General features: G+C 38.8%; 1 protein-coding gene across 1 annotated transcript in view; it reads right to left on the bottom strand.

Moving 5' to 3' along the window:
* Positions 720-17,970, bottom strand: part of LOC109837219 (ankyrin repeat and SAM domain-containing protein 6) — a 25,119-nt gene continuing 7,868 nt past the window's right edge. Inside the window, exons 2-6 of the mRNA XM_020405370.1 lie at positions 3,594-3,661; positions 3,209-3,498; positions 1,985-2,059; positions 1,829-1,891; positions 720-1,052 (exon numbers count right to left, since the gene is read on the bottom strand). Of these exons, the coding sequence (XP_020260959.1) occupies positions 1,002-1,052; positions 1,829-1,891; positions 1,985-2,059; positions 3,209-3,498; positions 3,594-3,661 (547 nt within the window). The 3' untranslated portion in view covers positions 720-1,001. The remainder of the gene's footprint in view (positions 1,053-1,828; positions 1,892-1,984; positions 2,060-3,208; positions 3,499-3,593; positions 3,662-17,970) is intronic.

Raw genomic sequence — 17,970 nt, forward strand, 5'->3', positions numbered from 1 at the left:
AATCAGTCATGAACTCATCAAACTGTCACCATTTCAATGGTTGTTCACATTGAGGTTTAGAGAGCTTGGGCGCTCCCTATGTGCATTAGTTAAGAGAGTCTAGTTGCAGTAATGATGATATACAAGTTGTTTATAATGTCATAAACGAGAAGAGACGCACAGGTAATGAGCCAGCACAAGCATCACGGTTATTACACTTGTCTGGGAGAGCATCTTCTGAGTTCAGTGAGGGTATTTCTTTTGAGGTCAGTACGATATATTTCGCTGCAAAAGTCATCAGGCTTGGATGAAAATGCGGTCCATTTCGGAGATGATCCCTGGTCCATTTAAATGTGGAGAGAGAAATCCATTCAAATGAGAAGCGAGAGGATTTTGAGGCGTACAGAAAAAAAAAATAAAATAAAAACTACTAAGAGAGACTAGTAAACAGTTCCTATGCCGTAAGCCAGAGCTGCTGAGATGCCCAACCTATGTTCGCGGCGGTAAATGATGGCCGGTCTATGGCTCCAGGGGAAAGGAGCCCAGGTATAAATTCACCAGCAGTACCGGCATTTTAGCACTTCAGATCAATATCCACCATGCCTAGATAACAGTCTTTTGATGACAGAAAACCCGCCAAGCACTTTATGGAACCCCTAGAGAGCATAAACTAGCATGTTATCCTATTATGCTTCAGGGAGGGTAATTAATAGAACATCCCAAAGTTCAAAATCAAAACCTGAAGAGACACGTGAAAACTAATTGTCATTAACATCAAGATCCCTGCCATACAGATTTCAATGCTTTCTCCAGACTGCAAGTTTCATAAAATACGAGGGGTTCTTCAACAAAACCTGAGGTGGGTTGTATAAAGTTAGATGCTATTGACTCAGGACTGCAGAAGGGATAAAGCGAGTGGATCAAAGGCCTTCAAGTCATCTCCAAGATAGCGTGACAGGAGCATAAGCTTAAATCTTCATTCAGTTCAACCACCATTTTCTGCTAAGTTAGTGTCCATGCAGTCATCCCTGCTTTCTGGACTCCAGTGCCAGTAAAATCTTCTTCCTTGGTCCCTGAAGCCAATAAAACCAGTCAAAAAGAACAGGGGAATCTCGATTAATACTACTTGTAATATAACAAGAAATAACAGTTAACAAATAAAAAGAATTGTAGAAAGAATTGGTTATCTTCACAAATGAATTTTGAGTTCTTAAATTTATTATGTAAGATAAAATCCATGCACAAATGTGTTAGGTGCTCAAGTCTTGTGGCAATCTTATGACAGGTCAACTCAGACTGCAAGACTAAATCGAACTCATCCCAGTGTTTTCACATCACCATAGGGTTAGCTATGAAAAATCTCTCTGAAAAGTTCAAGTCCCCCGCAAAAGATGGATCAACGTTTTACCACCAAAAACAACCTCATCTTACTACTATCGATATAAGTTTCTGTCAAATTTGTGTCTATCTTAACTCCATGGTAATGTAATCACCTCACATAAATAAGAATTAAACTTAACCTCATATTTTACACATTTTGTCCTTATGATACTAAGTCAGAAACCTTGAATGATCCCTTTGACTAGAGGAGTCAACCAAAAGGGAAAAAGGAGTTCAAACCCCTTAATTGACATTCAAGTAAAAGTAGTTTAAACTTTAAACTGCTCGTAGCAAAGCTTGGTTAATCTAAATCTTCTTTAATAGGACCATGCACCAGTATCACAATGTGGCTTCCAAAACTGGATATCAATCAAACAATCAAACTTCTCAGCAAGGCTACCTAACTCAATAATTGAAAGCTTGCACAAAAGATTTTAACATTTGCACAATAACTTTTTGGTGACTTTACCATTGGAACTCCAAGAGCCTTAAGATCATCATCATCCATGTGCATAAGAGCTGACATGTCCACCTTCAAATGCCAACTCAAAATCGAAAATAATATTAAACCACAGAAAGTGCTGATTATACTGGGAGAGAAGTAAAAGGTTGCATCACGCAGTACCTCTTCTGCCTGGAATTGTATTGAATACTTCTCCAGACCAAGAGAACATAGCAGCCCATCCACAGTCAAGTCAGGCTGCATTTGTAATAAATTGGTTATGAGCTTTCAAGCACTAAAAATTATCGCAAAGAAACATGCAAAGACTACACAAAAGATAATAATGTGCAAGAACATTAAATATGAAATGTGCAAAAGAGCAATGAATAAGAAATGACAAAGACATGCAATCAACACCAAGCAGAGATATGAAAACTGAGCAATCAACATCAAAAGAAATATTGCAAAAAGCTAGAACCAATAGAGCGATAACCGTCAAAACATGAATCAACATGGTTCAGGTACACTACATAATTCAGTTTGTATCCTTGGATTCGACATCGTGATCCTTTTACCTTGGTAACGTCATGCTATATGTCACCAATACACTTACCAAACACGTGATTTCAATCTCAACAGAAGCAGTATATCATGCATAGGTTATATGTAATATTATGGCTGGCACACTCAACAAGCAGGTGACTTCGATCTTGACATACGCAATGTATCATAATATTCAACTAAAATAAGATGAGCAAAAAGCATGTATTTCTGATAAGATCTTTTTGGACTCGTCTAAACATATTTTAAATTCTTTCTTTACTCTTTTTGCATTTTATTGAAAAGAATTCTTTAATATGATCTTCACTAAACTGTGAATATTACATTCTTCTCTGTCCCTCATAATTTGGGATTGACTTTGTTGTTGTAGTACTTCATTTTTGATGAGTTGTTAATCATATCCATGATTAAGCCATAGATCTCTGTAAGAGGACTTATTTATTTGTTAAGTAATTTAAAATAAGCTAAATAGACCCAAAAAATAACATTTGTTAACATTAGACCATCATTTTCCTGAACATGTATTTATGCAAACAAAATACGTGATCCACATACAAAATTTGGCATACATAGAGAAAATTTCCATCCACTTTTCTAGAATTTTCCATTGTCTATGTCATCTTTTTACATGTCTTTTTGCTCAGTTTTCATATTAGACAGGACTATTTCCCATTCCCTTCTTTTTGGTACCTCATTTTGTAATTATTCAGAAGAATCAGAACTTTGTTTCAATATGGATGGACTATATGTTATAATTTCAAACACAGTAGAATGTTGTTCTAGAACAATGCACATAAAATTAATGGATGCAGTATATACGTTGACACAAAATCAAGTAGCTCCAACCTTTTTCTGGGGCTTTTTACTATAAGAAGCTGAGGCAGAGACTTTTTTCACATCTGTTAGGATTGCTTCAATTGGTGGGGCACTTCTTTTCACAGGTTTAGCGCTCTCTGATGTTGTCACTAGTGCTGCTTTAGCTTTAGGTGGATCAACAGCTATAGGTTGTGAGTTCATAATACCAGATAACTTTTCACGAAGATCTCGAACTCCTGATTCCTTGCCACTTTGATGCGCTTGTAGCGAAGCTTTCTTTTGGAGCTTGAGTCGGAGATCTGTCGAACCAACTTGGGGCTCTGTACAGAAATACCAGGCACAATAAATTATCTAGAAGTTTTAACAGGCAAGAAACAACTCTTTGTTATCACAGCTGTTGTCACTACAATTATACTTGAAACTTGAGGCCCTTTGACATCATCATAAAGATCATGTTTCCATTTATCATCACCTCCACGCTGCCTGCAAAGAAGAAAATCATTTTTGCAAAATATTTAATGTAATACAATGCAGGAATAACCTAAAGATAGTATTCTTAGTAAATAGTTGCTNCAGTTCAAGAAATTATTTTTCATTGCTATTATTACATGGTACATCATGTAATGTTCTAACCTGCTTCTCTAAGTCATCTAATGAACTAACTCATAGCTGCTCTTCTTCCGAGCACTCAAACTAATACTATATTGTGTGATAGTTTGCAGAATAGATCTGATAAAGTTATTTCAGCTAATGGCAGCTCTAGCTCTATCCGGACATTGAAATAAAACCTAACTGATGCTGTAACCCCAATACAGTTTGAATTGAAAGCGTCAACCTTACTCTCAAGGGATAAACGTTTTAATAACGTAGCCAATAATCACCTTCACCGATCAAGTTCACATAATTGAAATCATCAATGTGCTGTAGCTATCAACCTCCAATGATTGTATAATCTCAGAAGGTGATTACCATGCCCTAATCCTCAATTATTATTAACTGTAAGTACCCCACAATCGAGTGCTCTACTTTTCTCTGAGAAGATTCTTTCAAAGAGCATACTTTTGTGAAAAATCTATTGGAGACACTGTATTAACTAATGTTTATTCAGAATGAGCAAAATAATGAAGGGGAAAAAATGAGCAATCAATGTTACATTACACGTTGGGCGCTTCTAGGCGTCGGACTCGGCGCCCAGCGCTTAGTCGCCTAGGCGGACGCCTAAGCGGTTTCTGGGCGTTTTTTTTTTCTTTCTTCATTTAAGTGATGATCGATGAGGTTTTGCTGAAGGTCGGAGGAGGTAGTGGAGGTGTTCATATTTGGAGGTTAATGGAGTTTGGAGGACGTGTAGGCTACGACACGTAAAATCACAATCAATGCCTACAGGATGCAATCCACGTAAGCAGACAATGCTCCCCTAAACGCTCGTAAAATCTAGGTGGGCAGCCTAAATACCGCCTAGACGTTAGGCGCTAGTTAGGCGGCCTAGGTACCGCCTAGGCCTAGGCGTACGCCTAAGCGGGCTAGGCGGAGGTTTTTTAAAACAATGTGAGCAATGCATGATTTTCACTAAAAACAAAAACATGTTACAAGCTAAAATAATAATAATATAAAATGCTTCCAATTACTGTAAAAGTTGTTTCATATTCATGAGTGTTTTAAATATGAGTTTTCACCTCATACCATTAGGAGGCAAGTCCTGACATAGTAAAAGATAATGGATATTTTGCACGCAAACTTGTCTTTCCCCAAACAAATAGATGTTATGTTAGTGCTACAGGTGAAAATAAATGCTGACAGATAGGTTGAAAAAATTTAGGATAACAATCAGGTGTAAATAGATTTTACGTTATTCAAAAGCTTCAGGCAAATTCTAAAACTACGGCAGGTCTAATAACTATGTCCATACATATCTGTATTGATCCATTTATAAACCTTTTAACAGCATTAAAGTTAAATAACCATGGGTATGGGGCCTCAATCAATCACATTTAAATATATGTGCAGACTCAGTTAGCTCACAAAATTTCAGCTAATTGGACTGGGTCAGAAAATTCAACATGTCTCAACCAAGGTCTGAAATCTCAGAAGATTCCCATTAGGATATGCTGTCTCAAACAGGATTCAAAAACCTTATTAAAAATCAAGGGTTTAGAGCATGTTCGACAACTACATATTTTTTTAAATCCTTGTAGGTTACTTATTATTTATTCTCAAAGCTCCTTATAAGTATCTAAGAAAATAAAAAAGTTGTTTTGTAAACCCTTTAACTCATACGGATATTAAAGTAGTTATTTGTTTGGTAAACCAATAACTTATAAGGTTATGCTAAATGTCAAATGACTAAAAAGGACATATTATTGTAACTCCATAGTGTGAATAATTAATTCATTTTATATTAACCAAATAATTAATAACAATAGAATTTTTAATTATGTGAAAAAGTAATTAATTTAAATTTAATTATTTCAAATTAATTATGATTATTAATTAACAATATGGAGATTAGTTAATTAATTTCGTTGTAATGAAATATTATTATTAATTAATTAATTACAAATTAGTTATCTCATAATAATAAAGATATTTGATTAATATATTTTTATATATTACATTATTTGTGATTATTAATACTAATATCAAGATTTATTAATTAAATTCATATTAGTAAAATACTTTTATTAATAAAATAATTAATTAATTATAATAGTAAATATATTTGATTAAAATATTTTTATAGAACACATTATTTGTGAAATTACTAATATTGCGATTAATTAATTAATTTCATATTAATAAAATACTATTATTAATAAAATAGTTAATTAATATCTCAAAATTAGTTATCTCATAGAAAGAAATATACTTTATTACAATATTTTTATATAATACATTATTTGCGATTATTAATTAGTAATATTGAGATTAATTCATTTCATATTAATAAAATAATAATTAGTAATAAATTAATTAATATTAATAAATTATTACTTTATTAATAATTATCAATAAATTATTAATAAATGAATAAATTAATTATTGATAAAATAAGTAAACCTTACCTAAACGAACAAATTTTCAAAATAAACTCATTTAATTTTTTTAATAAAAAAAATCGACCCACTCCCATTTTATTTCTCAAAACCGACCCATTTCGTGGCCACGTCAGCAGCGTGGCCATGAAATGGGTCGATTTTTTTAATGACGCCTCTAAATAGTCGGGGTTGCCAACCCTGACTAATTTAGGGCATTGTCTAATAGGTTGGGGTTGATAACCCCGACCATTTTGAAAGCAGTATTTCAAAATGGTCGGGGTTCCCAAACCCGATCATATGGCAGAGACTATCCACCCAACCCAGCCGACGAGTCGAAATTGGCTAAGAAAAATAGTCGGGGTTAGCAAACCCGACTATTTTGTTCTGGGTCCCGCCACTTATATAAACCCCCCAGGCCGTTCCCAGCTATTATTCCACGTTCTCAGCTCGTTCCCAGTCACCTCTCTCCGTCGTTGTCGTTTCCCAAGCCAAAAATCTCGCATTTCAACGCCATTTTTGTGCGGAATTTCATCGTGAAAGATCTAACAGGTACTTTCTCTTCCTTCTCTCCTCTTTTAACACGTAGAAATCTAGGATTTTCTCTCCAAAACGAATTTATAGTGTTTGAACTCTATTTGTAGTGGTTTATTTAGAAAATTTATTCTTGTTGTAGTTGAAATTAAACATTTGGGGTATATAATACTCAATTTTAGGGTTTAGGATTTGGGGGTCAATTTTAGGGTTTAGGATTTGGGGGTTTACGGTTGTAATTGGGTTTTAGGGTTCTACTTAGGGTTTAGGGTTGTAATTGATAATATTTTTTAAATTTTTTGCATTTAAATGATATAATTTTGTTTTACGTAGGTTGAACAATATGATTTTTATTGCTTGCTCTTATGGTGGAACGATTAATTATGGAATGAATAATATGCCAATGTACGTCAGAGGGGTGACAATCCCGTTAATGATATCGGAATCATATAGTTACCTTGACTTGGTTAATGAATTGCATCGAGTTACGATAATTGACCCACGAGTGTATCGACTAAGAATAATATGCAATTGGCCGATAACTTATAATAGAACGTCCGTAGTTGAGATCTCAAACGATCATTCGATGAGTATTTTGTTTAATTTGAGCAAGTCACAATCAACGGTAGAATTGTTTATTGAAACGGTGTCACATAGTACGGGCCAAATATTCAACCCTCCAGGAGAATTCTCACGCATGTTAGATTTGGGAGTTGAGTCTGAAGGCTTTCTTTCTTCTTCAAGTAGAATGCAACGGACTCAATTTTAATATCACAGTGGTGCACCTTCATATGAAGAGGATGAAAGAAGCGACGCCTCTGATGGTGAAGATGAAGATAGTGCACCAATTGACAACATGCAATTTGTGGGTGAAGATGATGAAGAGAATCTGAATTGGCTAGATGAAGCTTATGTTAATAATGAATATGTTGAGTACAAAGAACCACCCCCGACGAGTTTGAGAATGATAAGTGGATTCGTCCTTCCATGGTACATGATATGCGCATTGGCGAAAGTTCATCCAATAGAGGAGATGATGAGAAGCTCCCTTTCAGAGTTGGTAAATTATTTAAGACTAAAGACCAATTGGTTGATGCTATTCGTGATCACTCAATAAAAAAGTTGGTCAAATTCTAGCAAATTAAAAGCAATCGCACAAGTTATGAGACAATATGTTTTATGAATACACAAAGGCAAGGTCGGACAGAGGGGAATGAATCTGATTACACATGTCCTTGGAAGTTATATGCATTTGCCGGAAAAAAACATAATTGGTATTTTAGGATCACAAAATATTATGGTGTTCACACATGTAATAATCCAATGTTCGAGAGAGACCACAGTGGTGCCTCCGCCTCTTACATAGCTGGGTTGATTATGCCAAAATTAAAGAAGAAGCTTGAACTAAAGCCCGATGACATAATTGATAGAGTGTCACATGATAAGTGGATTGAAATATCATATATCAAAACGTGGAATGCAAGGAGAATTGCGATGACAAAAATATTTGGTGATTGTGAGAAGTCTTACGTGACACTGCCTTAATATCTTGATGCGATCAAAAGAAACAATCCTGGATCTGAATACAAACTCATAATCAAAGAGGTCAATCCGAGAGTTCATAAATTCACCTCTATATTTTGGGTATTTGGTCCTTCGATCGAGGGATTTAAATTTTGTCGGCCAATCCTTAGCATTGATGAGACACTTATACGGTAAATATAAGGGTGTATTGCTTGTCGCTATAGGAGTAGATACAGATGGGAGCTTATTTTCTTTGGCCTTCGTAGTTATAGAGGTCGAGAACGGTGAAAATTGGGAGTGATTTTTTTCTTGCATCCAATTATATATTTTTTATGTGTTGCCTCCTAAGAAAATTACTTTTAAATCCGATAGGATGAAAGGCATTCAAAGAGCATTGTACAGGAGATTTGGCTCTCATCATAATCACCCGCTATTGCTTACGACATATTAGAGCTAATTTTAATAAAAGCGTTGGTCAAGTACATCTACAAAACCTTCTTTAGCAAGCGGGTGTTACACCCGAAACGTGTGTATGATCGGATACGGTATCAAATCAAGGCAACATCTCAAGCTGCACATGATTGGATTGAGATTAGTTTGGGAAGCAATTACGTCGACCGGTGGGCACTAAGTAAAGATGGCGGGAATCACTATTGCATAATGATAACTAATTGTTCTGAAAGCTTCAACGGTGTACTTAAGGGGGCTCGAGCAATGCCCATACAGACGTTGGTTGCGAGGACATTTTATAGACTAAATCAGTATTTTATCAAGCGGCGAAAGGATGGAGCAAAGTGGGGGACGTTGTTCACCCCAAAAAATGAAGAGATTATAGGAGCTCGTGTCAAGCAGGCAAGATTGACTAAGATTGTTAGATTTGCTATAGATGAATGGAAGGTTACAGACAATCACGGTCATAATTACACCATCAATTTACGAGGGACACAATGCGCATGCACATGTAACATACCAGAATTATAAAAATTAAAATGTTCACATGTTATAGCGGTTACGACCAAGCAATTTGGGGATGTAAATACATCATATTACACATACGCTTCTGAGTGATATCAATCAAGCCACTATAGAGATTCGTACGATCAGTTTTTTCATCCCATCGTAGATAGTCGTTACTGACCATCCTATAACGGACCGTATATGTTACCTCCTGAATTTAAGAGATAAGTCGGACGTCCGAGATCAACACGCATAAAATCTACGATGGATGGAGGTCGGAAAGGAGTTCCAAAAAAAATAGGTGTAGATATTATAGTCGTAAACAACCGGACCACAAGAGATCTCATTGTCCCACCAATCCAAATAAATAGCAATTAATGGGTACAATTAATTTAATTTCTATTAATTATTCTACTTCATTTATATTCGAAATTTGAACTTTTATTTTACTTCATTATATTCTACTTCATTTATATCATCATATGTGCAGATATGGAGGCGGGTTCATTAACGTATGAGGTCCTTTATGACCAACCTCAACATCGATCCGCGAAGATTAACACTGGGAAGGTAATTAGATTGATAGTTATAAACTACATTTTCAATCATATCAATTATTCTAAGTTAATGATTGTTACTGAACATTTGCACTGTTTATTATATGCAAGCCTCGAGCATTACTATCGTTGATCATACTCGTGCACATTCGAGCTGGGAGTTGACCGATCCACATGTCCAATATTATGTCCGTCAAGCATGCTTCTTTGAGTGCTCACAAATTAAATGGGTGAGACATAATTGGGCTCTCTTGACGATACTGGTTGAACGATGGAGGCCCGAGACAAACACATTCCACCTGCGCCAAGGAGAGTCGACGATTACATTGCAAGATGTTAGGGTTTTGCTTGGACTCAGAGTGGATGGAGATGCTGTCACAGATAGCGACGACTTCGACTGGTCAGGGAAGTGTGAAGAATTGCTGGGTCAAGTTCCTCACATGAGGGGTGGAAGGATCAAGCTTGAATGGTTGGGAAACAATTACATGAATGTTCCGATCGATGCGACCGAGGAGATCGTCAAGATGTATGCCCGTGCATACATACTTCACATGATCGGTACTATTCTTTTCCAGGATTCCACGAAGGATTCGGTGCACGTGAGGTGATTGTCATTCCTGGAGGATCTTGTGGATTGTGGGGGGTTGTCATGGGGGAGTGTCATGTTAACTGTAGGCGTCAAAAAATGCTGAGAGATATCCGAATACAGCTCAAAAAGGCAGAAGAACACAAGTATGGGCTGTCTCGCACGCGAGACAGTCTTTACTGTCTCTCTCTGTCTTGCCCGCGAGACAGCATTCTCTGTCTCGCCCGCGAGACAACATTCTCTGTCTTGCCCGCGAGACAGCATTCTCTGTCTCGCCCGCGAGACAGTTCTCAAAGGCTCAGAAACTGTTTTATAAACCGCCGACACGTGGCCACCAACTGTTCAAGAACGTGGGAAACGTCGTGGGGCGAGAATCACGTGGATAACTGTCAAAATAACGGAGTTTAAAACGTGAGAAGGCAGTTATTGTAGAAACCACTGTGCAGTTGGGATTTCCGAGACAGTGTTTACTGTCTCGGAACCCGAGACAGCAAACACTGTCTCGGACGCCGAAGACAGCAAATGCTGTCTCGCGGAGCTCATTTTCCTCTAACTGTTCATAGGGGTTATAAATAACCCCCTGAGGTCGATTTTTGAAAAGGGGGGCGGATTTTTGAGAGCACTTCAGAGCAGAGAGGACAGAGTACTCAAGCTTCGGCAACTCCTTGATATTCAGGCTTTGACTGACTTGATTTCAAGAAGAACGACTTACTTTGATAAGATATCGTTTCAATTTCTCACTTCGATAAACGAAGTCAGAATCATTAAACCCCTCACGATTCAATCAGAATCTGTGATTTGGTGATCCACGAGTCAAAGCGCTCCCGGCACAGGCAAAGATCCCACGCAAGCAGCGATCCAAACAACGATCCTGCGTTTGTTTCTCAAGAGTTGTAATTTTTTCTTTTGTTGTGTAAAAGGAGTCTTATAAAAAGGCTATCTCTTTTTTTGAATTTATTGTAATCGACCGAAGATATAATGAATTCCATGACAAAGTCAACTTTTGACGCAAATAAGCTGGCGACCACAGTGGGAGCCAACGGTTTCGCTGTCGAGACCGTCGTGTCGCAGCCGATCAAGATATTGGTTGAGTCCACGGTTGAATATGAATTCGACCAAGCAAAGTTTGAGGAACATCTGTCATCCTCATCGTCAAAATTTTCCTCGCTTCACAAATGTAGGAAAATTTTGTCTTCTAAGAAGGTTTTCAAGTTTTCGACTCCGTCGAACATTACAAATGAAGACTCTCGCTTAATTATTGCTGAGGATTCTACTCGCAACCTCTCTGCTCATAATGACTCTTCTCCAATTAAGGAGTCATTAAATCAAAGCCCGCCGGCATTGACGAAAAGATTTCGTCAGAGACAACGCCAACGCCGCGCTCGCCAAATGGCTAAGGCCTTGGAACAACCCGACGGAGTTCGTTATCATGCGGACTTAGAGTCGAGGAGGCATCGAGTGGTTCAGTTATTTCAACGACCAATCACTCATGTCTCTGCTAAACTCACGACGGAGGAATGGACTATTGTCAAAAAGGCTCGTTCGACCCTCGAAGAACGTATACAAAAACGTCGTGCAAACGCTGCTCATGCCCGTGCTCTCTTACAACAAAGACGAGAAAGGAAGAAGGAAACGGTTGCCAAAGAATCACCGAAACTCTGCCAAGTTTGGATTCCAAAGTCTGGAGTTATGAAAAATCAGCATTCGGAGCCCGTTAAGACTCCACACCCGCAAGGGGGTGGTTATAAACGTATGACTCTTGACATAACCTTGGATCGCTCAGAGGCGACGACAAGTCATCCTGAGTATGTTAACAAGGTTCAAACACAAAAACAGAAGATAGGTTGCTCTGGTCACCATGCTGACGAGTTGTACTATCAAACTAAAGGTGGAAGCAAATCACATAAAAAGACTGTTCGAGAAACGAATCGTCATTGTGTATGTGAAAAACTTATCAAAGCAGTGTTGTCCAAATGCAACTACTTTAAAGCCATTCCGCCTAAAGTTTCTGTGTTCCAGAGACTTTCTACTGAAATGTCGAAGCCTAAGCCGAGACATTTCCGTAAGAGAAAATCAGCCGCCCAAGATGATGAATTCTCTGAAGTCATCATCAACGTGGCTGATAAAAGAAAGTCTAAGCGGCATTCAAGTGACTCAAATCCCGACTTTTCCCCGAGAGGAAAAATCAATCCAAGAATTGCTCAAAGGATGTCTCGACTCCAATTAGGAGCCATCAGACGCAGAGATTACAAGAGAATGCAAGAAGGAATGTCCTCGGAGGATGAATTCTCGGACACTTACACTTGTTCAGCCATTGCTTCGGATGATACCATATCCAGCACGGGACAAACCAGAGAAGTACTCACGATCACCTCTGATCAATTTGCTCAAATGCTTCAAGAAGCTCTAGCGAAGCAACGTGAAGAAATTAGAGCTGAGATGAAGACAGAGATGGAATTGGCTATCCAACAAATGAGAGAATTGCTAGCTCAACGGCCTCAACCTCCTGAATCTAGCCGCCACACTCAGAATATTATGGATGACAGTGATCCAGAAGTGGATGAAGTCATTATGACTGATACACCTCCCAATAGCAATAACGCTGAGGGTGGTCTAACGGATTCTCCTAATAACGAGATTGGGGGTGGTTCAATAGCACCTCTCACAGGGGGTGGTCTAACTCATTCTCCTCAACGTCCTTCGAATGAAGACATAGACGATAAAGGAAAAATGAAAGAGCTTGAAAACAAAATCAACGTTTTGATGACGGCTCAAGAAGTGAAGAAGACGGGTATTCCATGTCCCTATCCAAGAAAATGGAATTCAATACCGTATCCGATAAAGTTCAATCTGATTAACCTCACACCGTTTGAGGGGAAGAGCTCGCCTATTCAGCACTTGATTTATTTTAAGTCTTACTTGGGTATGATCTCTGGAAATGAGGCTTTAATGGTCCGGTCATTCGTTGGCACCCTTCGCGGACCCGCCTTCGATTGGTACCGACGTCTCAAGCCAGGAAGCATTAATTGCTGGGATGACATGGAAAGTTTGTTCCTCAGCAATTTCTTCGATGATGACACCGAAGTGTCAATCGGAACCCTTTTGGATGAGAAGCAAAAAGACGGAGAGTCAGTCGACAATTTTATCAAGCGCTTCCGTAACATGGCAATGAATTGCAGAGATCCGGTTACAGAGGAGTTCATACTGCAAACATGCCACAATAATCTTTCTATCGATGTCCTGGAAGCCCTGGGGGTCGTACCATCCAAAACTTGGAAAGATTTGAAAATACGCGGTGAACAAGCTGAACACTTTCTTAAAAGGAAAAAAGCTAAGAGAAACCGATCGACGACATCTGCAATCAATGGGAACGCGACTCCCGATCCAAGGTTTCAAAAGGAGTATTCTTTCGAAGATGATGAAGCTCCAGCCATCTTGAAATACCTCCTCGCCAACGACAAGATCGAGCTACCACCTATTAAAGATCAGGAGGGAGCTAAAAGGATTACGGATCCAAACTATTGTGCGTACCACAGAAGGGTTCTTCATCCCACTGAGATTTGCTTTGGACTCAAAAACAAAATCCAAGCTTTAATTGATTCCGGCGTCATAATGGCTAAACAAGCCAAGTAAAGACGACTCAAACTCCGAAGAGTATACGAGTATAAACTGCTTCTCAACACTCCGAAGAGTATACGAGTATAAACTGCTCCTCGATACTCCAATAGGTATATGAGTCTAAACTGTTTCCCACTCTTGACGAGAAGTTCCTGGAGAATTTTTACATTCTTAAGGATAACCCGATCATGTAACTCAGCATGATGTTAGACCCAGTTTCGCGAAGAAAGCTGGGGGTGGATGGTTTGTGTAACGAAAGTTCCCAAAAGAATGTTATATATATAATTTTCTTAGGGATAACCCAATCATTACAAACAAAGTGATAAACACTACATCCCCACGGTGATTTCCAAATACTCTTTTGTTGAGATGAGATTCGATCACTTCGTTGGATCAGTCTTCCCTCTCAAACTCCCATTTAGTCAAACCTTTAAACGGTTAGGTCCAAAGCCAAAATCCCCTCTCAATTCCTTCAATGAACGAGAGGTCCACAAATTGAACGATCAAACCTTTAAACAGTTAGGATCGTTTTAAAACTCCCACTTGGTCAAAACCTTACTACAGTTAGGACCACAACCAAAATCCCCTCTCGATTCCTTCCATGAACGAGAGGTCCACTTTTAGTTGAATAATCAAACCTTGTGACATTTAAGATTATTCAAACCAATCCAGATTCTCTAAGTGGAGATCCCACTTAGGGTTTTCCTTCGCACCAGGAGGGGTTCATCTCTACCAACAAACAAGAGACTAGGAGATAGAATATAAAATTCTTCCTCTCCGATTCTGGGTTCATCTCTACCAACAAACAAGAGACCAGGAGATAGAATATAAAATTCTTCCTCTCCATCATCGGGCTCATCTCTACCAACAAAAAAGAGACCAAAATACTCCAATGGGTACACGAGTCTAAACTGTTTTCCTACATTCGATGGAAAGTTTCTGGAGAATATTACTTTTGATATTCTTAAGGATAACCTGACGAACTCTCGAGAGACAAACAAGCATCAATATGGAAATACCAGCCTCGATTCAAAATCTCAACAATGGTTCAGCGATAAACGCAGTGCCGGAGAAGCATTAGCTATTCTACAAAGAACTGAATAGACTAATGGATGAAGAGATCAAGAGCCAAAGCCATTTTATGGATTCTTGTACATGATCTACTCAATCAAGCATTGAAGGGATTGCAGATAAGATCTGTCTTATCCAAAGTATCCCAGACTCCTCTATAAAAGAATGAGTCTGGAATACTTTAGAGGGGGTATCTGTAGGCGTCAAAAAATACTGAGAGATATCCGAATACAGCTCAAAAAGGCAAAAGAACAAAAGTATGGGCTGTCTCGCACGCGAGAAGATAGTGTTTACTGTCTCGGAACCCGAGACAGTAAACTCTGTCTCGGCCGCCGAGACAGCAAACACTGTCAAGGCAGTCGAGACAGCAAATGTTGTCTCGCGAGCTCATTTTCCTCTAACTGTTCATAGGGGTTATAAATAACCCCCTGAGGTCGATTTTTGAAGGGGGCTGATCATTTTGAGCACTTCAGAGCAAACAGAGCAGAGTTCTTGAGCTTCCGGCAATCCCTTGAGACCTGAGGTCGATTTTTGAAAAGGGGGGCGGATCATTTTGAGCACTTCAGAGCAGACAGAGCAGAGTTCTTAAGCTTCCGGCAATCTCTTGAGATTCGAGCTTTGACTTGATTTCAAGAAGAACGACTATCTTACTTTGATAAGATATCGTTTTAAGTTCTCACTTCGATAAACGAAGTCAGAATCATTAAACCCCTCACGATTCAATCAGAATCTGTGATTTGGTGGTCCACGAGTCAAAGCGCTCCCGGCACAGGCAAAGATCCCACGCAAGCAGCGATCCAAACAACGATCCTGTATTTGTTTCTCAAGAGTTGTAATTTTTCCTTTTGTTGTGTAAAAGGAGTCTTATAAAAAGGCTATCTCTTTTTTGAATTTGTTGTAATCGACCGAAGATATAATAAATTCCATGACAAAGTTAACTTTTGACGCAAACAGGCACACATTTGGCGGCGGCACAAATGTGTTCAGGCTTTCTATGAGAGATTGAAAGATATTGTTTTAACTTTTCCTCCAACCCTAGGAATGTTTGTTTATAGTTGTTTAATTGAAAATATTTTCTTGCTTCTTTGTTTAAATTCACGAGTATTATCGGCAACATCCTTCTGCACAAGTTGTAGATGTGATCGAGAAGTTTAGTGGATGTCTTAAGGAAAAGTTAGCTGTTAAATTTAGTGGCGAGGTATGCAAATTATTTATTTCAATTTGTACTAACTCATTGTATATAAAATAGATGGAATGTATCCAGATCTTGGAATACCTTACCAAAGGGCCATGAAAACTTCTATAGGAACGAGCTCGATCAAATGGAGGACGAACATGTATTAAATCATAATATCTAAAAAAAATTAATTATTACATCATTTATTACTGAAATCCGCTTTACTTTATCTTTTTTATAGGTCAAGTGGATACCATATGAACTAATTTTTGAGTCACTATCAGATATATGTAGAGAAGAGCCAGATGTATGGTGTGCTCGCGTCCCGATCATATGTTTTGAGATTGTCAAGATGCACGTGCCCGACCGTGTGCTCCGACAATTTGGGCTACAACAACATATCCCGAACCTTGTGGAAATAATAGAGAGAAATCCCAGAAAAGGTGCACATCGGCAAGATTAGAAACATATTCACGGTGCTTACATCAGGAGGTGGGATTGGAGGGAAGAACAATTGGTGATGGAGAGGGCTGACGCACCTGACCTAGGTGTGTATTTGCGGTGGTATTGGGGGATTACTCGCCGGTGGATATTTCAGGAGAACAAAGCTCCTAAGGAATACATACCAAGAGGCCCAGTTGAGAGAGAGTTGGTAAGTGTATAAGCAAAATATACAGTTATCTTGTGAGTTTTATTTTATTATCATCCAAATCATAATAGCTTTCTTGGGGTTTTTATCGTATAGGTACAAGAGCTCGAAGAACTTTCTACTATGGCGCATGATGCAATCCGAACAACTACCGAGCCAGGGCCGAGGAACACGTTCCTTCGCATGATCAAAAAGATTCGGTCCGCTCTTCAAAGGACGCGTAATGCAAGACGAGATGGACGTGAGGAGCGACCAATTGAGTACGGTCGTCGACAGTTCCGAGGACACAAGGGGGCAGGCTCAAGCAGTGCACATGATGAAGCTAGCGGCTCACAGCAGGCCCAAGCCGGATGTTCACAGTCGGTTCGAGTCGATGAGGATGTCATGCACTCCCAACTTCACACACAACCGGACGAGGAACTGATCCGAGCTCACGTCGAAGGTGAACGTGTCAGGGGGAGAGGGAGGGGGAGGGGGAGAGGGAGAGGAAAGGGAGTTGTATCCGATTGAAATTGAATATTATGTATTTGATTGAGTATTGATAGGATGTTTGCGTTTGAAACTAAATATTATGTATTAGATTGAGTATTGATTATTAGTATGTGAATTGCATGGTATGTATCCGATTGATTATGGTTTTTTATTTGAGATTGTTGATTGGTATGTGTGTTATTGTGATTGAATTATGGATTGATATGTAACAGCAGGAGTTTGAATTTCCAGCGGAGTTCATATTTCCAGCTATTTTCAGCTGGAAGAGTCTGCCAAATGGTCGGGGTTGGGAACCCCGACCATTTTATGCACGAACACGAAACGGTCGGGGTTCCCAAACCCGACCATTTTGTCGTAGGAAAATTTACCTCAGCTACCTCTCTGCCAAATGGTCGGGGTTAATTGCTGGGGTTCGTCTGATGTTTTATAATTATTTTGACTTGCACTAGTAAATATCTAAAAGTAATCTCTCTTTTAGTTATTCACTGGTCCAGATTGGATTATTTGTTAGCTACGTACGCTCGATCATTCCCCCGCTCCCCCCACCCTCCCAAATCCTACGATCGCCCGCTCTGCAGAATTGAGCACTGGTTTAGAT

The sequence above is a fragment of the Asparagus officinalis genome, chromosome 4 (assembly GCF_001876935.1).
Source record: "Asparagus officinalis chromosome 4, Aspof.V1, whole genome shotgun sequence".
NCBI lineage: Eukaryota > Viridiplantae > Streptophyta > Magnoliopsida > Asparagales > Asparagaceae > Asparagus > Asparagus officinalis.